Source organism: Larus michahellis, chromosome 1 (genome assembly GCF_964199755.1).
Source record: "Larus michahellis chromosome 1, bLarMic1.1, whole genome shotgun sequence".
Lineage (NCBI taxonomy): Eukaryota > Metazoa > Chordata > Aves > Charadriiformes > Laridae > Larus > Larus michahellis.
The window spans coordinates 149,192,053-149,215,104 of NC_133896.1; the positions used below are offsets into that span (position 1 = coordinate 149,192,053).

Consider the following 23,052-nt stretch of genomic DNA (forward strand, 5'->3'; position numbering starts at 1 on the left):
AGTTCTTGCTGATGATCAAGTGTCTTAATTCTTCATTGTTTTTGGAGCAGGAAAGTTCTTAGTATGGAAATTAGAACAATCTGTTTGTCTTATGCCTACTTTTAGATGAAAAGAATTCGATACGAGTGACTTTTGGAGACTCTGTGGCATGCAGTTGCCACACGGGATAGCCCATAATGTTTGCAAAAAATTTGGCTTATTTTATGGAGCAACTAAATATTTCCATCTGAAACACTAGAAATTTAACTGAATGCTTTGCATTCATCTTTTATGTGGTTATTCAAAAGTGAAACTTGTGGTGAAACATTCCTTGTTAGAAATACCTCTTCTTTACAAGGGATATAAGCATGTGTCAGAGGTCTGTAGGACTTCCATTCCTTTTGTGACTTATAGCAATTACTCTTGGGCAGAGATTAATTCCTTTAAAGAGGGAAAACAAGCAAATTAAAGCGTACACAAGTATGTATTGCTAAGGCATGTTTCAATGTTTGTCCCTTGCTGCAAAACCAAGCATTTATGGGAACAGATATTCCTGATCCAGCCTTGCTGCCTGTTAACACACTTAGGAGCACGACATCACTGATGATAATTTTAAAGTAGATGATTAATGATTATGAATACTTCTAAAAAGAATTCACAGTATTTCTAGTGGAAGTGGAAGAAGAGCAATGTTATGTCAAGGATGTAACAATAACACCAGCAGGGTCAAGTGCATATTTGGGCTCCCAAAATACTTAGTAGGGTTTAAAAAATTAAGAAATGGAGAATCAAGTACATTACATGATTGTACTTTCTCTTGATACATTGCGATGTTTCTTTGTCTTTAAAGGAAGACTCAGTGAGTGGAAACCTTTGTTCAGTGACTTTCTTCTAGGTTTTTTTTGTGTCTTTAATCAATAGAGATTTACAGGACACTGAGAGCTCCTGACACTGAACTCCTTCACTAAACAGAGAACCACATTTTCTGATGGGAGTATTAAGTGTATGTGGCTTCAAATACCTAGCAGAGAGTTATCTCATGGACTTTCTGTCTGGGATCTCTCTTTTGTTTCTTGCTTCCCGTCTCCTTCACAGTTCCATAATTAGGGAAGGGGCTCTGTGAGGGCCACAGGGCTCTGCTTTCTGAATGATTCCCACCAGTGGGGTGTGAAAATGGCATTACTTGCTCTGGGCTTGGAATCTGGCTGGCAACAGCTTTAGGACTGACCTCAACAGCAAGAAAATAGGCTAATCATTTTAATCTGCTCTACCTACCCACCTTTTCCGTGCAGGCAGGGCACACACAACAAGGAGTCTAATTTAAAAAAGTGTTGCATAGTTCAGGATTGTGTCCTGCAACAAGCAAGGTACTGTAGTACATGGGGATACTTGCAAATAATTCTGAGAAACTAAATAATCATTTTGGTTCTCTGGGAAAAATTATATAGTAGGAAAAAATGCTTTATTTAGGCTGAGCAAGATGGCTTATCCTGTGATTTCAGTATTTGTGTTTTGATTTTGGTTTATGTTGAAATACAACATTGTTTTGAAATGGTGATGGTGACTCAGTCACTTCCCTGGGCAGCCTGTTCCAATGCTTGACAACCTTTTTGGTGAAGAATTTGTTCCTAATATCCAATCTAAACCTCTCCTGGCACAACTTGAGGCCATTTCCTCTTGTCCTGTTGCCTGTTACTTGGGCAAAGAGACCGACCCCCACCTGGCTACAAACTTCTTTCAGGTAGTTGTAGAGAGTGATAAGGTCTCCCCTCAGCCTCCCTTTCTCCAATTTGAATTGCATATCATGTTCTGGCAGTGATGGTTCGAGAGGAACAAAGTTTGTGGGGAGAAATTAAATATTTTATAACTGTTTCATGGAAAAAAACAGACAAGATGTTGGACATTCTGACTCTTTAGGCCTTAAAATAGAAATAGACGCCTTCAGGGAATGTACAATTCAAGAATAATTATTTAGACATTAACTTATCTAGGTTAATCAATTAGAGGATTTAATAGGGAAGATTAGCACCATTGGCAGGAGGGAGGGAGGGGGAAAGGGTTGTAATGCTTCATAAAGCCTATATATTGCTCCATACCAAAAGAACACGCACAGTCAGTAAAGATGAGCATCACTCAGCCATCAGTAAAAATTTTTTTCAGGAAGCAGCTGCTCCATCTGAGATCATATGCCTTGAGGGGTACCTGTGAAATACATTCAAATGACAAATTGGAGGATTAAAAGTCGCAACTCTATTCACTACTGAAAATCCTGGACTGTGAGAAAGCATTAATTTTAAGGCATATCATAGCTATTTCCAAAAATCCCTTCCTGCTTGATCTCTCACTGTTCCATGTTTGCTTACTCTGTCTCTCTCCCGTTTGATCCCATAAACCTCCGTACAGGTCAAAACCAGGTTAATTACATTATACTTATCTCCTTTCTAATGATTTTCTCTCTACAAGTACTGATTACACCTTTCTTTCAAACCAAGTGGTTACACAATTAAGGTGAACTCAAATCAGTTTTTCCCAGCTAAGGTGAAAGTTGTTTAGGTTGAAAGGGTGTTCCTGACTGAGGTCTGATGCTACTTGAAAGCCTGGCTGCTGCGTTTTTGGGCTCTATACCAACCACCAAATGAAGTTTATTGTGCCTCCCTACAAGCCTCGTTTGACTTTGCAGGGGATTATTTTATTTTATTTTATTTTATTTGCTAAAAGGATTAAATGAGATTCATAAAACTTGCAAACATTTCCCTGTGAACTAAATCTACATTCTCTGGTAAATATAGTGTTAGAATAGAAAGTAAAATAACTCAGCTCTGCTTATTAATTCAGAAGCCTGCCACATTGATATTTCTCAGTTTTTCCCTAACGGATCAGGCACTTTTGATTATAATAAGTATTCAAGAATTTTTTAGTCGTTGACACGTGGTCTACAGCCATCTTGATTGTGAAGGTCTGGGCATCTCTTACAGCTGTCTCCAGCAAGAAGGGGGGATCTAGCTCTGTCCTTTAGGTTTCCAGAAATGGAGGGGCAATTGATTTGTAGTCACTGTCGGATCCCTGTTGAACCAGAAGGTTCTAATGGGAGGCACCCATAACCTTACGAGATCCTGTTTTGTTAGCAGTACCTGTGTCAGTCTTGGCCTGACATTGCTGGTACCTTCTCTGTGGCTTGTGGTACTAGCACAGTCAGTGGGGAAAAGCGCACACAGACCAAGAATATGATGCAAAGGTACTAATTGAATTAAAAAAACACCAAAACCTGCCTTTCCCCAAGTTATTCTTTGGACTTGATGTTGGTTTAAGTTGTTTACTTGAATGAATTTTATTTATGTTGTACTGATGGTTGGATGTCTCCTGAATATCTCTCCCTTTTCTTCTTAAACCACAGATTCCTGTGCTTCTCAACCTGAATAAAGATCCTGATGTTAACTTGCCTATGAAACCATTAATTTTCTCGTTGGCTATGGGTGCGTGCCTTGGCGGTAAGTGTTTATGTGAGAAAGATGACATAAGGTAATAGCTATCCAATTATGGCATATATAAACTGGCGCAATACGTTCAATGATTTTATTATGCAAAGCATAGGGAGGGCCTGATCCAGCCTCTTTTAACTTCAAAGGACTGTGGGATAAGGATCCCAGCTACTGTCTGCTGCTACAATAGGATTTTTGCAGTCCGTGTTTGAAGACCATATCTGCATAAAGTACAGACGCACAAAGAAGCAGTCCAGATGGTGCTCACAGGGTTCCGATCTCTTGTGAGAGAAAATAAAAAGATACATTTAGCTTTCAGAACAGAGACTCATCATTGCTTGTTGAAAAGATGGAGAAAACGTATAATAGCTGAGATCTGAAGGCTTGATTCAAAGTCTACTGAAGTCACAGGGAGGTTTTCTGGCTGGCTCACAGAAATGGTTTGAGTATCCATTTGCTGACCTATTTAGCACTTCTAAGTCTAAGGAAAATCTTTTTGAAGTCTTTGGGAAATGTACCTCTAATAATGAAAGCTAATAGTCATTCTCTTAGTACCTATCTTGGTGTTAACTGGGATTTCTTGTAAAGTCAGTGCATTAGCACAAAACAATCAGATGATTTCATTACTTTTTTTTTAAACTGAAAATATACCATGTATCTATTGAAGGCCCATCATTTGGTATTTTTTAAATTAATGTTTAAACTTGATTACTTTTTTTTTCATTCTGCAAATGGCATATGAAGGTGTTACAACATTTTCGAATAGCAAGTGTACTAAGTGCAATTAAAATGTGTAAGTTTTTAATGAGAAATAAAGTTAGTATTTTTTTTTTTTTTACTGAGAATTTTAGTGCTAATTACATTGTATTGGGCTGTGTTTTGATCCCTAAATATTTAGGTAGTTGTTTTAAATAAAGTTAAAATAGATAAAATGGTGTTCTGCAATGAATCCACCCTTTCTGCCCCTCCATGCCCCTCCAAATAGTTACCTTGACTTTACAGGGATTAAAACTAAAATGATTTTTATGTGTACTACAAGTTCTGGTTTGTTTATTTAGCTAAGTGATTGCTGGTACAAGTGGCCTTAATACCTAACAAAGATTATGATAGTGTAATTTACCGATTGAATTTTAAGAGCATGTTGCCAAGGCAGGACAATTTATAACAAACAACAGTTATTCATTTGAGGAATATCTTTTTGTACTCATCATTACTCATCATTATATTGTGACTTTAATCTGTTACTCTTTAAAACCAGTGATTTAAATAATCAGCGTATCTTTATATAGATGTTTGCCATAAAAATATCACCTTTCTTCACAATTTGCTAATCACTGAACATACTCTGATTTCATCAAACTTTCAGATTAAAAAAGAAAAAAAGCATAAGGAATATAAAGTTGGCCAGATTACGGTGACATACTCTGAGTGGGAGGCACTTCGCCAGCCTTGGAGCCTTTACAAATCTCAGCTGATTTTCTTAAAGTATCAGTTATTGTCTTAACCCAAATTCCTTTAATTTGATTTGTTGAAGGATTGCTGGGATTTTAACAGAGACTTCTGCGTGTATGCAGTATGAGACAAGGGTAAAAATATAAACAATGCCATGGGAATTACTTAAATTAAAGGCACTAGAGATCCATAGGAAGTGCCCAGGTATTCAGATAGGCTCCATATAAATATTTGGATAAAAAGTTAGATCACTATCATTATTAGCAAAAGCCTAAACTCTCCAGACTCTGCTCTATTAGGATAAAGCTGAGCATATGCTGGGTTATACTGGCAAAGGTCTCATAGGAGTGTTAGCCTGATAATTAACATGCTTCCAACTTTCCCATGTCAAAACTAAAAGTTAATGGAAAGCAGCTTATAGTAAGGGAATGAAAAGTGTGGAAAAGCTTTTGCTTTATAAGGTTTCATAGCCCTCCAAAGCGGGGGAGGAGGGGATTTTCATTTTTAAAAAAATAAATTGTTGATGGCCTTTAAAAACTATTTCCAAAAGTTTTATCAGCACTGAAGTGGTGTGAAGGAATCCTCACGGTAGACTAATCCCATTGTGGAAGGGGTAGGTGACAATTATATCATTACCGTATGCTGCTTAAGGCAAAAGATTGGGTCTTATCACTGCTCATGCAACCAAAGGAACTTGGCAAGCAAGACATTTTGTAGAAGAGTCTGATGTAATAATACAGTACAACTACACATTTCAGGGTTTGTTGTTTACTACATAATGCAGAGCTTCAGTTCTGGTAATCTGATAGCATTTCTGAGATTCAGGGTAAAATTGCTGGGTTCTTATGTGTCTGTGAAGGGAGCTTCAGCATTTGTGCCTGTCTTGGAAAATGCCGTGCAATATTTTGTCCTGAAAAATTTCCAGTGGGTGCAATTACTTTTTTCTACTGTCGCAAAGCGCACAGGCAACTACAGTTTTGGAAGAAGATAGGATAAGAAAAGACAGTCATTTTCCTTCATTGCTTTAGCTGTTGTTCTGGAAATGAAAGGAGGATTGAGTCAGTCTCAAGCAAGATGAAGGGACCTTTGCCAGTATAACTGCCACATTGTTGTCATCTTCAGCAGTGTCTCCCAAAAGAGAGCTACTGCAATTAAATTTCTGTCTTTCATGGCATTGGGCTCAGACAAAAGATGTAACTGAATATCGCATAGATTCTCCTTGCTCTGTAAAAAGTGTCTCTGAAGGTGAGAAAGGATGAAAAATCCTGTCTCTTACTCAAGGAAGCCAGAGACAGTGACAGACACGGGCAGTTCCTGGTGAGATGGCCACAATTTTGAAATCTTTGGCTCTTCCTTGGAGTTTGCCAGTTCTTTTTTGACACAAGTTTTCTTGCTCAGGTCAGGTCAATCTTACACAATTAAGAAATAAACACAGTAATTTTTCAGGCCATCTGGTTCTGGAAATTTAGATATCCCAGATATCTTAAAGGACTTAAGTTGTAAGTTAGGAGTCTGGCTGCCTCAGGCTCCCTCTTTGGTGATGGGGATACTGGCATGTCCAGGAGGCAGATGTTTATTCATCCACTGAAAATGCCAGATGCTCCCTGCAGAGCACATCAGAGCCCATCATGCACAGAACTTCAGTAGCTAAGAGGGGTGCCCAAAGACGGGTCAAATGAATTCAGATCTTGGGGCCTTTTGGTTTGTCAATTGTTCTGAATGCTGAACAACCATATTAGTTCATGCCTGTCTGGGCATTAATGGTCAGTCTGACTCAGTAGCTGGAAAAATTGTATTGTTCATGTTTTTTTCTTATGGACTATGTGCCAGTATTTCAATTATGTTTTGACCACGAAGGGAAAGAAAACAGGAAATTTAAAAGGAACTAAAGGAAACAAACAAGGAAGTATGTTCACTTGTTTACTGTGGTGTTCTGACGAATATTCGTCCATATTTCTTTTGCACAAGAGGACATTGAATAAAGCTTTATTCATTAACGCTTCCTATTCTAGTACACGATGGAATTGTGGTACCTCTTGAGACTGAGCTATATGTAGACCTTCCAATAGCGTCTAAGGAATGCTGTCCTGAATTTTTTTGGAAAAAATGAAGATTGCTAGCTCCAGCAATTTCAGAACAAAAAGAGCTTTAATTGCACTGCTTCTATTGGCTCATAAGTTTTAAAATAACATGAAATATGGATTCAAATCAATTCGAATAAATATGCAGTCAGAAATCCACCTGTTAAGAACATTCAGTTGTGTAGAACTAGATTATTTACTGAGCTGAAAAGCTTATAGCTAAGGTATTATTTGGAGGGGTTTTGTACATTTGACATATAAAGAGCTGGCATTTATTTGTCTTTTAATCTCTTTCTTTTTTCATGATTATACAAAATATGTTTTTGAAAAAAAGAAAAAAAAAAGAAGGGAAAAAAAGAGCTTGAATTCATATTTGAAAGTCCCTACCTTCTGAGTTCTCAGTTGCTAGCACGGAAAAGTGCAAAAAGTATTTCTTGGCTGCAGTGTCTATTGCTGTGGTCCAAAGGGGATATTCCCTACAGTGTACAGTTTTGCACTGGTTTTCTTCCCCGTATATTTTCCTGGGGGACAGCACCTGAAAGTCATCGTTGTCACAATCCTGCAGAAAGAGGCAATCTCTAGGATGCGTACGGCTGTGTTATTGTGGCTGCACAATCTTGGTTGTAGGCACTGTTTCAAGAAAGGGAGTAGGAGGAGGGGGCTTCTGGTACTTTTCTTCTAACCTTCCAGGGTCAAAACCCAGGTGTGAATAAAATCCATTATCCACAGGACATTGTGCTAATTACAGCTATTAAAGGAGTGCAACCCACAGTGTAGCTAAACAGTGGGCTTTCTCTCAGTGGCCCAGCGCTACAGCTATTCTGTCTCTTGGCACCCCTCCTTATGTCTCTGATGCAGATGGGGCCTTGCACAGTGGAGTACCGCTGATTTATGATTCCGGCTGATTCTGCTCAATAAAATCCTAAACTAGTTTTAAAAATTCAGACACGCTGAAGGCATAAACCTAGAAATATTGTTTGTATTCCTAAACCAGCCCTCCTTCTTTGCAATATGAGAGAGAAGTGCTAGCCTTCAATAAAACATAAAATGTATTAAAATATAAAATAATTAATATTATGAAAAAAGCACAAGTGTAGATCCTTTGAAGTTGTTTTATAGTTAAAATAGATCACATTTATATAACACTTTTTGATTTGAAAGATTCAAGAAAGTCTATCAAGAACTGAATATATGGCATAAAAATATAGCAGTTATTTAAGAGGAGCACTATTCAGCTTTGGTTTTGAGCTTAATTGTTATATACAATGTGTAATTGAAACCGGAGGAAAATTTTTTAGTAGAGAGAATATACCTACCTGAGCTTGATTTTAACCAGGACTCTGATATTGAAAGTTCCTATTGTTTCTAAAGGAGTCTTTTAATGATGAGAAATCCCGGGACTCAGTTTTATGTCTTGTGGGTGAGACAGCTTTGATTTAGCTAAATATTTCGTCTATGTATATAAAACTCACAATCCAAATCAAAGGGTGATATTGTAGGGAATGAGAATGATTTGAAATCTTTCAAAAGGAAAAGGATGTTGCTGTTTTTGACTTTGAAAGGCAGGCAAAACAAATAAGGAAATTTAGGAAATGTCTCACAGTTTTTCTTTAAAGACCTCGGTGCAGTCTTTAGCAGTATTATGCCTCTAAATTGTACAGATCTAGAAGAAAACCACAGCAGGTATTTTGTATGTTTTACACTAATAGCTAATTTACTTTCTGAGTATCCTTTGCACTGGTTCCGCAATGTTTGCAACGATGGAAATGAGTAACATGGACTTAAACTGTGATTGATGCCCATTAAATAGCAGTACTACTTGCTTGTTCTTAATGAAGAATTTATTCAGGTGATTGATAACTGAAAATTTGGGGTTTTGTTGTAGCATGAAGAATGGCACCACTGGATATAGGCACAAGGGATCTTTTTTTTCTATCAATGTTTGAGTGAGCAAACTGTCCACTTGCTGTTTTCTGGAACAGCCAGAATCTGTAACCTTCTATAAAAATCCAGCTGCTGTTTTCCTTAGCTCTTTCAAGATGTTCAAACTCTGGGCCATCTTCATATTTTTTCAGTATGAAGGTCTTAAAGCCCAGCAGTGCTGTAAAGTGTGAGAGCCAGGCTCATTACCACAGTCCCTGCAGCTAAAGGAGATTCTCTAATCTAGGGCTACGGAAGATAATCCTCTGTGGCACGGAAGATATGCAGAAGAAAGTTGTGAATGTAAAGTGTAAAAGCAGCAAAAATTGACCGTGTACGTTTAACAGACATACCTTTGTCTGTATTAAGGCAATATCAGAGGCCTGCTTGTCCACCAAGTTAACATGCAAAAAAACCCCATATTGAACCTACTTAATTGCTCCCAGCAAGGACATTTTTCTAAGCTTCAAAAGAGCTACCTTGGCAGACATGCATATATAGATGTATGTATGTTATTAAGGGTGAAATATGAAGTATATGAGGTAAAGGATCCATTTCAGCTGTACTGATGAAGGATTTACAGTTTGAATGGTAAATCTTAGATTTTAAAATGGAAAGGAAGAGAGCTATGTGTAATATGTAGAATTGTATTCTATTTTATGTTGATTTAGAAAAAGAATTTATACCAAATATTAAGATCTCTTGATTATAATGCTTGCATTACTGATGAATTTGAAAAGTTTGTATTAATGGTTTTCAATCTGTGTAAAATAACTGCATGCTATGAAGTTCTGCACATTAGAGATATGCTAATGATCAGAGATGACATCAGAGACTCCTACAAAGCATCTGTGAAGTTTTGTTTAATTTTATTTACTTGCTTTGTGCATGTGTTTATCATAAATTACAGAAGGTTCTTTCTAGAAGCCTTGTCCACTTCTGTTTTCAGAATAATATAGAATATTTAAACTCATTATGTTGTACTGGTGAGTTGCTGCAATAACAGAATAGAGTCTGCGTAGCTGTCAGCAGAAGAGGTATATTCAGCTAGAAGGTAGCACTTGGACAACCTGACGGAACAAGACAGGGCAGCTATAGCAAGCTTCAAAATGCTTAAGTGCAGAAGATAGTACTGGACTATCTACTTTCCTTCCTCTGCAGACACTTTTCCAGACAACACCCCCTTTTCCTGCACCTTGAGTGGTGCAGCAGAGAAGAGGGAAAAACTTCCCAATCTGCAGTATCATATTGGTTTATATTGATGAATCAGACGCTGCATGGCACTAAAGAAAGTTATAATCATGCCATAGATATTATTTATACATATAGTAATAAATACATCTAGCACAGTTGCAGTTAACACACTTAAACCAAAGAGAGTCACTAGCAGGAGTTTTAAACAAGGCACTTGCACCGCAGCAAAACGTAACAGATAGGGTCCAGTCCAAAGTCAATTTGATTAAAGTCAGAATCTGAATTTAAAGCAGCTGACTATTCTAAAATATCTGCTTGAATACGTGTTTCGGGGCGTGAGGAAATGGCATGTCAGAGGACACTGCTGACACTACCCCTTGTTATACTAGTTTATTTTGGTTTTGTACTGGGTAAATTGACTTCAAGGGGAGAGGTGACTTAGTGATCACCTCAGGTTTTATGTCTCTTTTATAGATGTCTGGATTTGAAAGAAGCTTATGGATTTCTTTAAGTCGTTGCAGTAACTAGTGCAGGATGTTCAGCAACCTGCCTTATTTTCTTCATACTTTCGGTAGAAAAGTGACAAATTTAAATTTCACCTTTTCCTCTCATAGCAAAAAGAAAGCAATGAGCATTTAATAGTGCAAAACTTACAGTAACTGTCCTGCTGGTGGTACAGTAGTGGTGATAAAAAATGGAAAATTTCACCTGATTAAAAGTGTTGGATTGAATGCAGTTCAAAGAACGTTTTGGATAAGTTAACTCCAAATTTTGATTTACAGTCTTTATTTTTTTCTTTTCTTTTTCCAGTAAACTCTATGTATGCATTTGTGCAGAAATTCTATGTATGCATTTGTGCAGAAACATCCCATTCGAAATGTTTCCAAATCAGTAAAATTGAAAAATGTTGATATCATATGACTGCACTCTATAATAGATAACAATGTTGAATGAGTTTATGCATACCTTTTCCCCCTTACTGCCTATGACTTCAGGTTTCTTGTTATTTTAGGGACTATTAATGGTTTAATCGTCCTTGATTCTGTAGCTCTTTAATGACAGCAAAGTTTGATTATCAAGGGCTTGTTAATTCTAACAGATAGAAAATATTAAAAGATATTCAAGATGTGTAGACATTTAACAGACGAATATAAATGGCTTTGTTTAATGAGGCAAATCTGGATTGGTTTTGTGTGAAACAAAACTCCTGAAAGCTATGAATCATAGAATCATAAAATGGTTTAAGTTGGAGGGGACCTTAAAGATCATCTAGTTCCAGTCCCCCTGCCATGGGAAGGGACATCTCCCAAAAGAAGGCTGTCTCCTATAAGGCTAATCAAAACCATGACCATTCAGTGTTCACTTCTGCAGCCAGATTTGTTACATTTGCTCATTTTGTGCTTTAAAATGGAATATGCTACGGAAAGGAAGCTGCACATGTCAGTTTACCTATATTTAACAATGTAAAGCACATGAGAGACTGCACAGAGGTTTCTTTTGAAAATGGATGGGAAGCAAGGAGCTGGTTTCCTTCAATAAGCTTTGCTTTGACACTATAATGGCATGGTTTGATTACAGCAAAAATCAGGGCTGAAAATACTCACCCTAAAATTATTCATGATTCTGTAGCGAACTCCTGTTTTCATAGTGAGAATTCTTGCCAGGGACAAAGCTATGAGAACAGCTGTGCCTGTGTCAAACTGGGCCTTGCACAGATGTTTGTCCAAGGCCAGGGAAAAGCTGTTTTCAGGGCTTGTGTTGACATGGAAATAGGGTAGTCTTTTTGCTTCTGCATTACCCAGCCAGAGATACAGGGAAGGGAAATTGCAGAAGGTCTGTTAAGCACAGTTGTAGCTTGTTATCCACTGTCAGACCATGTGGAGGGGAAGCAGTCTGTGATGCTCACAACAAAGCAAGGCTTTTCTGTAAGCAATCCACTTTTAAGCTTGCTGTTGCACAAGGTACTATCTATCTCCTATATATTTGAGAAAGTTACTGTTTATGAAGGCTGCCCATGCTAGGCCAAATAGCTTTATTAGCGGTAATCCTTTCCCTTTGATTTCTCAGTGCTTTGAGTAATAAACACTAATCCTGCTGGGCACCTTGAGGTGATTCTCCAGGCAAACATATTAATGCAGCAAACCCAAACGTTAGGCTTGCTCTTGAGGGGGCAATACCAAAGGGACTCCTGAGAACTAACGGTATTTAGATAGAATAGATGTACTGCTGACAAGTAAAAACCGACAGGTGAGAATGAGGATTAAAGTAAGAGGAAACATGTTATTGATGCAAACTCTCTCCCTTTTCTTGTTATGATTCTATCCCGATTTCCCAGCCCCTTCCTTTGGTAAGCTTAACCAGTTCTCCTAGCATTGATTTTCAGTGCATTGCAGATTATAGTCACCTGGACAAACTCTGTTGACCGAAGGAGAGGCTGTCTGGGCCCAAGGGTGGTGCATTACGTGTGGTGTGCAGGTTCTGGGTTTGAATTTGGCAGTCTCTGAAGGAGTGATGTAGCAGAGGATGATAACTGAACACTGGGTTGAGAAGAAGTAGCTACAAATGGAAGCAGAAGGCTGGAAGCAGCAGGGCTGGTGGATACTGCAGGTATTAACTCAGGTTTACCAAACCTTGTCAACATCTTCCTGCTTGTACCTTTAAGTTAGCTGTAGATGCGAAGGCATGTTTTAAGGTATGGTGTCTGGTTTTGGATCTTTCTTGCTAGATTTATTCTTAACTAATACTGTTGAATACTTTCTTGTACTTGGAGTTGATTCCACGTTCCCTAAAGATATTCAAAGAAATTTGCCTTGAGAAATATTAGAAAGATACTTTTATGTCACTTTTTCTGGACAGAAACAGTAGAAAACTTTCTGCTGTGCTTCTGCAAGGATTGTGCAAAACTAGGGCAGGTCCATGGAAAAATGAGTATGATCTGTGAGGATTCCTCTGTCATTTTCTTCTCTGTAGCCTAAGCAGCAGCAGCTCTTTAAATGACATGTAAGTATCTTTCTATGATTAATCTTCAAAATGAGAAAATTTTTTTGGATTAAGAAAAAGGTCTTTCTTGATTTCATGCTTATGAATTATTATTAGTAGTATTGAGAAAAATGCATGTAGTCTACCAAGAATAGAAGGCAGAATAGGTATGCAGGATAAAATGTATGGCTTACCTCATACATATCACATACTATTGATATTAGAAATATAATATTTAATTCACTGTAATGAATCCAGTTTCTTAATAACCATCTGTTTTGTGACAAAGCATGAGTTACAGTAGGAGTAATCAAAAAAAGTTGCAATAGGAGTCATCAAAACAAATTGGTTATTACAATGTTATTCGTTGATACAGTTCACCCATGTGTTATTACATTTTGAGCGTACAAAAAAGCAAGTAAGAGTCTTTGCTATGCTTTTTAAGCTTAATTATTCTTAAGATTGAAGATGATGTCAAGATGAAGTCAAGATTGGGTGAAGTCCTAGAAAATGCTCATCCTTCATTTGCATCAATTGGAATGAATTTAACGTGTGTAGGTTTCCATGTATCTTAACCTAGTCTTGGGTTTTCTGTGATTCAGAGGTCACAGTGTTGCTGTTTCACTACTGAGTTAAACGTCTGCCATGGAGACAGATGTTCCTGGGAGGAGAAAAAAAAGTTTGCCTCTGTTGTTAATTTCAGTGTAGTTCTTTGAAGCCTGCTGAGCCAATACCTCATTAAGCTGCACACACGCTCCAAACAAATGGAAAAGAAATGCTGCTCCTTTCAGATAACATTTAAGGTGACAATTTCTCCTCAAGTGAAACCTACTTGGGGAAATCAATTCACCGCTGAAGCAGGAACTCTTTCCATAATACTTCATTATGTGAAGTCATTACTATAGCCCATGTACAGTATAGGAGAGTGCGTGCTGTTTGGAGATCTCGACTGCATCTAGTCACAGCCATGGGACAAGTGCAGTTTCAGTCCTGTTTCTCTAATTTGAAGCCAGACCTATGTTCCTTGTCTACAGTAATATTATTCTGATGGTGATGTCTGATTGTGCTACATGTCGAGCAAAAACCTCTTATGAAATGTTTGGAGGCTGTAGACTACTGATTAGTTTTGGAATTGAAAATTCCTTAAGTGTTCCTGCCTGACTCCTCTAATAACATCAGCTGTATTCATTTGTTCTGTTTTTGCATTAAGCCACATGCTTTGTGTCTTGGCTTTCTCATGCCAGAGCCTATCAGGAATGCTGTTGTTCCAAGTTCAATTTAATATCTTTAAACATGCATTAAAGTAACTAAAATATGCTTTGAGGCAAAGAGAGAGCAAGGGAAATGAGCTGTGCAGTTCCTAATGACCAGTGCTACCCCAGACACTATTTTTTAAAGGTTTCTGGTCCTCTGTAAGGTTACTCATCTTTTCTCTCCACACTTGAAGCACACGTGGGCAGGTATGTGATTCACTGTGTATGATAAGAAGCCCAGATCAGAAAAAGCCCCTGGTGTCTCACGGAAATGCTCCACGATGCTTTTAGGATCCGTAGGGATATACCCTTCTATTGATGTGCGGTTCTATATCAGCAGAGCTCCTCATAGACAGAGAGGACCTCTGCATCCAGCTCCTTTGCAATGTCAAAGCCTTAAAAAGAGCAAGTATGAAGCAGCTCACCCAGCATAGTTCCTGGGATAGTAGAAAAAAATAGGAATTAAAAAAAAAATAAAGGGACAATGAAATATATGAAATAAAATGTCTATTTGGGATTGCAGGGAATAGGGGGGAATGCTTTTCTCATCTCATGTCGTCTGCAAGATTTCACCTTCTTTCTTGTTCCATAACGGGATCAGCTCAAGAGCTGTTTGAAGCTGCTGATGAGAAAATGAAAACAGTCTCCTGCTCTTAATAGGTGTTGTTTAGGCCATCACCTGAGACAACAGATATCCATGATCATATCAGATCTCTACTCCAGGATGGAAATCTCGGTTTGCTGCCTATTTTGTGTCGATGATAATTGACCATCCTGGAGTAAATAAGAATCATGCTTTCTCTTTGAACTCAATTAGAAAAATATTGTCCACACAAGAGCTTTTTCTTGGAAAGCTTTGGCTTTCATGAAACCAACTTTAAAAGAAAAAAAATGTCCTGAGCAACTTTTGGGGGTTTAGTTGTTTCTCAAAGTTGTTGCTCTGTCCCTAGAATGACCAGTCAAAAACCTGTATCTTAGTATACATTGACACTGGTATGGCTTTGAAACCAAACTGGGATCAAAATTATCATAATCAAGTTCTTCCTCCTACCCTCTTTCTTATTAGAAGAGGAAGATCTTCCTTCCCCCAATATTCCTTCCCCATAACACCCTTTCTCTCCTTTTCCTTACTTCTGAACTCCATCACTTCATTTTATTTGAATTTAAGAGTGTTTTATTATTTTTAAGAATATTTTTCGAAGTCTGCTCATTTTGTGTGCAGTTTCAGGTGCAGAAGGCCATATGGGTACCATGTGTGAATACTGAGGGGAATAATCATTCTGCCTTTATTCTGACCTAAACTGATCTCTGGGTGACCTGAAACGTTTGCTAAGACAAAACAATTAACAGGAACATTAATTGCCTTCTGATCTGTTTCTCTCAAAGTCAGACAAGAAGAGCCTCCACTGAGCCATAGTGTTTAACAGGGCCAAAATGAGAAGAGTAACTATATGCCAATGGGAGCAAAGGAAGACTTGTGCTTTGAGTAGTGGATTGTTAATATAGTGATGTATGGCAAAAGAGACAACTTGAAAAAAAATTCTCTCCTAGATTGGTACCTCTTTTGTTCAAAATTTCAGTTGAATAGAATGTAGGAGTCACTGTCGTTCCTAAAATCAGAAACATTTGCTGAAGACATCTGTTTTGTGGAAGTCAAGTATACAGCATTTCTGAAGTCTGAGGTATGACTCATGGGAAAGCTACAGAAAATAGATTGGTCTTTCTTAGCTCTGAATATCTGACTTCTCTACGTTGCCAGATTGTTGGAAGTTTAGAGAAAACACAGGAATAAATTTGTTACTGGAAAGGCTTAGGCGAAAAGAGAAGTAGGTAGTTCTTCCAAGAGGATAGATGCACATTATAAACATGGCATATTATTTTCCTTTGGTGTACCCCTCTCTTAAGAGGACCTGTGTAATGTAATTTGATGAAGTTCACCGGTTAAAGTTATGTTCTTTTATGTACTGAAGAACCATTGTGGTTTGGTAAGCAAACTTTGTATCTGTGGTGATCCTTTTGCCTCAGCAGAGAGATTCAAAACAGATCCATTCCCCTCCATTGTCCTGCTTATCGTGTTTTAAATTTCTGTTAAAGAAAGAATAATATGTTAGCAATTAGTTGCCTTCTCTATAAAAAAGACACCAATTTGTCAATGTCAAGTTTGTGTAAGGAAAAAACGCATCTGTTTTTCTGAACATCCTTGAACTATTTCATTCTTTGTTTTCAGATCATCTGATGGCATCTTCTTCTATGTAAAACCAAAAATCAGCAAGTTTATCTGAATTCAAATCTCTGGTGTCATTTTGACAACTGTTAGATTGGTGTTATGTTCCTTCTCTATTTTTCTGGCTTATGTAGAATCAGAGGATGATACCAGGCTTATCTTTCAAGGAGTGAAGCTATTTATAGGATGTGGAGATACTGTCTGTGTGTTTCTTTTCAAGCCTATGCAACAGAAATTGATTTTTCTTTTCTAATGAGTACATCTTAGGACTTTAGCGCAGAATAAGCAGAGGAAGACTAAGAAACAGAGCACAACTATAAACCGGTGTTTGTTTTCTGAACTGCAGGTAATGGAACATTGATTGGAGCATCTGCAAATGTTGTTTGTGCAGGAATTGCTGAACAGCATGGTTATGGCTTCTCTTTCATGGAGTTTTTCAGGTATGATTTTAAACTTCTCACCTTAAATAGCTTATTTTTTCTCTCTAGGCAAACAATCCTCCAAGGAGAAAATCTGGAGAAAGAGTCTGCAAAATAGACCTGTGTTCCTAATTTCTTTTTGGCAACTGAAATGTGAATAGAGGGCACATCACTTTATTTTTGCACACTGTGGATAGAATGCATAAAGGTGGTGGGAGCACAGTGGAACCCCAGGAGAAACAAAGTCTCAGAAATCCCTGCTTTGATCATCCGCAATCTTATCTTCAGCTCTGTAGTGGTACTAAATTGTTGCTTTGCTGTTAAATACAGTTTAAACGTAGTTTCTCATCTGCAAATTTTCATGGACATTTCATCACCAGGAGAAAGTGAGATGTCCCAGTTCAGACTGAGTAGAACTTTACTCCGTGATCCTATGAGTCAACCTATTTATCTAAAAGCAATTACTTCTTTTGGCCAGCTGCTTAGCAGTGAAAGTGTGATAAGCAGCTAGCAACAGCTCAAGTTGTTGTTTAATAATTGTTTAATTAATAATTGTTGTTTAATAATGGAAGTTCCACTGCAGGTCATTCATCAGTATGTTTTTAAGGGACAAGGGATTTTATGCATTTTTAATGCATAAAACAGTTTAATATTTTTCCAAACACGTCCAGTTTTTGAGACTGTTGTTGAAAGATATAAACAGAAACTCACGGATAGAGGACTAGACATGAAGTTAAAGTGTAGGTGATTCAACTAAATCATAATTATTTGCTTGTTTTTCTGCATATGTAGGGCAAAGGATGCTATTAAATTTACGCCAATATTTTTTCTCTTTTTTCTTTAAATTGTTTATTTTAGTTTCTAAGCTCTATCAGCTTTCCGTTATATTGTTTACCTCAAAGGTTTCAAACATAGGTAATTAATATGATTAATCAAATGGGAATGTCTGGAGCAGAGCCAATGATAGCCCTAAAAAAAAAGATGGTCCCAACCGTTCTTGCTAAAATTCTTGCTATGAGCATGTGCTGCTCATAGCACAGTTTATTGCTTCACCCAGAGCCTTCTGATGGTATGATTTAGAAAGACAGAATGCCTTTCAAATCAAAGCCTTGGTTTTCAGGACCTTCGAGACTGCAGTACAGTCTTACATAGTATACAGTGATAGCTAACAGACTCGAATTTCAAGCCCTTGTACAAAAAAGATGGTGATGCAGCAATAATTGGCTTGTGGATTGTTCTGTTCATGTTTCACATTTCAGCTTGTTTGGGGATTTAACTTGTATTTAGCATTGACAATGTGTCTTCTATGTAGATTTTGTAATGAAGTGTTCTTAAAACTTCCATGACACTGACTGAGTATCTAAGCAGGAACAAAGATATAAAGCCTGACTAGTCTCTTCAGCAGTGTTCACTGGAGTGTGTTCTTTGTGATGATTGAAGAAAATGTTCTGAAATTACCTTCTGTAGGTATGCTTTCAGTGGAAACCATTACTGAGGAAGGCTGTAGCCACTGTGAGCAAAGATGCAAGGACTGAATCCAGAGTGGTCAGTGGAAGATAGCAATGGATATTAATTAGCAGAAAGAACATAAAAGCCCACTTTTGCTGGCTGCTCAATCGCCAAGCAGGCAGATCATGAGCTCCTTTATACTTTGTTTTAGGAAAATATTTATTTCAGTTAAGTGTGCCCCAATTCAATATTTTCTGAGGCTTCTCCTGGCATTAAAAGGTATTGTGTGTATCCCTTGAGGATTTTGATCTTGCTTACTTTTGTTTATGAAGGTTGTCTCAAAGCATGAAGTGATTTTTCTGCACTTCTTCCCTGTTTGCCCAGGATCACTCATTAGGTTTCACATCCCTATTCAGGGTCCTCTGTGGTACTTCTATCAGTGTAGACAGAGATTGTTGCACTCTCATCTTGCAAAACTCTGTGAGTCACTGGGGAAATGTCATGGATACCATGACCTCTGCCTGAGGTGTCTTTAGTGCAACCTGGGCTGGTATTGTTTTATCCTTCTCAAGTGCAGGAAACTCATGACATGTCTGTCCTGCGTGATATCTGTGGTCATACTACTACTGCGATCAGTGTGCTACTTCCCGTACCCTTCCTCCCTAGCTGCATGCTATGCCAAAATTATGCAACTATGTTTAAGGGGGGACTTCACTAGAAGCAGCTTTTTTGCAAACCATATTTTGACATGGTGATCTCAGGAGGAACTCTGTGCAGGGCTGCTAAGCGTATCTGGTGAGTACACCTTGACACAACAGGGGTGGAGAGGCTCTGGAGGCTGTGGGTACCTAGTGGTGAGAGGCATCATGATGACTCTCTGTGTAGGGAGAGAGGAAAAGGCAAAATACAGACTCTGTGTCCTGTAAGAGGGCTGATGGGCTCATGACCTTTCCTGTGTGTGTCTTTGTGCAATGGCACTTGGTGCAATTTGAGGTTCCTCTGCTCTTTTTTAATGGGGGAGCAGTGGCAACCTGGCTTGTGTGTCGTACAATGCTATTCTGCTGCCCAGACAGAGCCAGGGGTGGCCAGCTGTGATAACTTGCCCAAAATGCTGTGGTTTGACCAGCTTGATATTCTTCTATCTGGAGTGCCTTCAGCATCATTCTTCTGGAGAAACTGGACACCTGTGGCTTGGAGTGGAGTACTCTTTGCTGGGTAAAAACCTGTCTGGAAGGCTGGGCCCAGAGACTGGTGGTAAATGGAGTTAAATCCTCTTGGCGGCCAGTCACAAGCCCTGTTCCCCAGGGCTCGGTATTGGGGCCAGTTCTCTTTAATATCTTTATCAATGATCTGGATGAGGGGACTGAGTGCACTTTCAGTGAATTTGCAGAGAACACCAAGTTAGGTGTAAGTGTTGACCTGCTTAAGAGTAGAAAGGCTTTGCAGAGGGATCTGGACAGGCTGGATCAATGGGCCAAGGCCAATGGTATGAGGTTCAACAAGGCCAAGTGCTGCGTCCTGCACTTGGGTCACAACAACCCCATGCAGCGCTACAGGATTGGGGACTTGCTAGAGAGCTGCCTGGCAGAAAAGGACCTGAGGGTGATGGTTGACTGACAGCTGAATATGAGCCAGCAGTGTGCTCAGGTGGCCAAGAAGGCCAACAGCATCCTGGCCTGTGATGGTGACTAGGACTAGGGAAGTGATCAGCCCCCTGTACTTGGCACTGGTGAGGCCACACCTCGGGTACTGTGTTCAGTTTTGGACCCCTCATAACAAGAATGACATTGAGGTGCTGGAGCAGGTCCAGAGAAGGGCAATGGAGCTGGTGAGGGGTCTGGAGAACAAGTCTTATGAGGAGTGTCTGAGGGAACTGGGGTTGTTTAGCCTGGAGAAAAGGAGGCTGAGGGGAGACCTTATTGCTCTCTACAACTACCTGAAAGGAGGTTGTAGAAAGGTGTGGGTTGGTCTCTCCTCCCTAGTAACAGGTGACAGGACAAGAAGAAATGGCCTCAAGTTGTGCCAGGGGAGGTTTAGATTAGATATTAGGAAAAGTTTTTGCACTGAAAGGGTTATCAAGCTTCGGAACAGGCTTCCCAGGGAAGTCGTGGAATCATCATCCCTGGACGTATTTAAAAGACGGTTAGATGTAGTGCTTAGCAATATTGTTTAGGGATGGGTTTTGTCAGTGTTAGGTTGATGGTTGGACTCGATGATCTGAAAGGTCCCTTCCAACCTAGACAATTCTATGATTCTATGACTGAATGACCATGAATGCTACAGTCGGTCAGAAATCTAGCATTCTGGGGAAGGTCCCCTTTCAGAGCCACACCTAATTGTTTCCTTCCTCGGATCAAGACTCCTACCTCCCCAAGGACCTAGGGGCGCTCAGACTTCTGGACATGGCTGGGTGTAAGAGGAAGAGAGTCAGCCCTAGTGTCCCATCTCCACCATTGAAGCAGCTCAGGCCCATGTGCTGGAAGTGCTGTGCCTGTAAGGGGGTCACAGTAGGGTGGCATTTCGGTGGGAAAGATTATACTGAGAACGGAGGGAGAAAGGCATAGATTCTCCCTTCCTGTGTTGAAGCACCTTAAAGCAGCCTTGCATCCAGAGCACACTGCTGGTTGAGGAGAGACTAGGTCTGAACCATACATGCCTGGCTGTGAATGTGCTGGCCAGTGTCACCAAGTACCTTACCCAGAATGGAGACATGACCTGTTAACAAAGGACATGGAGAAGGCAGAGGTTCTCAGCGTTGTGATCAGCAGCATGAAATTCGGCTGGAGGCCAGTCACTAGTGGTGCTCCCCAGGGTGCTTGTAATCCCCGGTGCCCCAGTGGTGCCTTCCAAGCTCAGCCATTCTGGGATTCAGCTTTTAACCAGCACCAGAAAGCTGAAGGCAAATAATGAATGACTGCCACTAGATGATTTATTTGGACTACCTCAAATTCAAAGGAAAGGAAGTGATGTTAAGACAAAAAAACCCCTGAAAGTCCTACAAAGCTCAAGCTCAGAAGTAGTAATTTGCTTTAAAAAGGTCTTGCATTTCTGGAGTCAGTCCAGCCGAATTACACTCCTTTTCCACGTTGGAAACCCCCTCATCAAACTGTATTTATGTGTTTTAATCTTTCCTCCTGAAAAAAATCTTATATGTAAGATTTTTCATTGTCCTTCTAGTAATTCAGAAGGCAGATCTGAACATAATACTCTAGGCACAGACCTCTTATTTTTCTATCTATTTTACAGAGACAAGATTAAATACAAAATAGAGAGATATTTGTCCTTTTGTTGTTAATCTAGGCCATTTCAAATTCCTGTTTAATTTCCTACTCACTGAAAAAACCAAGTGTTTTTCTTTACTTGAGTGTGAGTATATCTGGTCCCCCCAGCCCTCCAAGTTCTTATACTTTTCCTACGTTGAATTTCTAATTAACATATCATCAATGGACAGAGGGAAAAGGGAACTGGTATGCTATGTGATCTAGTCAGTGAATTGGAGGATGGACACAAAGACAAATATTTAAGTGGTAAAAATAGAAATAATTGTGAGTTAGTGGGGCTTGGAAAAGGAGATAGAGAATAGTGGGATATTTGCTGTACATGGTCAAGGGTAAACATCAGAGCAAACAAATGAGTATTATGCCTCTGGAGAGAAGAAAAAATTTTTGCTAGTCTTGACCCTGTGGAAAACATCAGATGTGTTAATAATATGAAGGTAATTGCTCAGGGACAGCATATATAAGTAAGCAGAAAGCAGGGAAAGATAATATGCATATTATGTTTTCTAATCTAGTTATCAGAGAAACATTAAATCACGAATAAGAGCTTAACATAAGGAAAATCCCAAATGTAGGACAGTACTATTTCTCTTGGAAAATGGTCAGATAAGGACAGTATAGTCTTGTTGCCTGAATGATTTCCAGAGGTTAAAATAGTGATTTTATATCAATTAAGACTGTAGAATAATCATGAGAGCTTTGTTTTTCTCAAGGAATAAGACAAAAGAAATTGCATTGCAGTTGTTTCTTCTAATATAGATGCTTCATTTCGTGTTAGTTTTTTAATTTTTACTAATATATCTCTGAGTTTATTTGTTGCAATATAGTAATATAGTGTTCCACTAGGTTAGTCCACCCTATGGAATACGAATATGACCCACAGAAATCTTTTTGTTACCAATTAAATGTTTGGTTCCAGCTTCATAGCATAAGAAGTTCTCATTGCTGTAGGGTCTTTAATTATCTGTTTCTACTTGCTAATAAAATTGCCATCTTGATTTTAATTTTCTCTTTAAGAGACACATTTATAACCTCATAAAGATACATAGTATTTCAAACATAAAATAAGTCACGTTCCTTCATCTTATTGTAATTCAATACCAATTACCCTTATGTGTCTGTGATGTATGATGTGAGAAAAAAAAAAAGAATCACAGATAAATGCTGAACTTATTTGACACAAAAGAAAGTGGGTATTATGGGAAACACTCTAATTTTATTTCAAGCAAATTTTGGCTGACTGTGAATATATCATGGTGCGGGATATATAGGTAAGAGAAGAATGGATTGGATAACTCTATGTAATGGGATAACAATACAGGAGAGATGATATAATACATGAGGA

General features: G+C 38.7%; 1 protein-coding gene across 1 annotated transcript in view; it reads left to right on the forward strand.

Annotated features, from left to right (window-relative positions):
- The window catches only part of OCA2 (OCA2 melanosomal transmembrane protein), a 173,212-nt gene that overhangs the window by 116,013 nt on the left and 34,147 nt on the right, over positions 1-23,052 (forward strand). The window contains exons 21-22 of the mRNA XM_074608185.1: positions 3,374-3,467; positions 16,908-17,001. Coding sequence (XP_074464286.1) covers positions 3,374-3,467; positions 16,908-17,001 — 188 coding nt within the window. The remainder of the gene's footprint in view (positions 1-3,373; positions 3,468-16,907; positions 17,002-23,052) is intronic.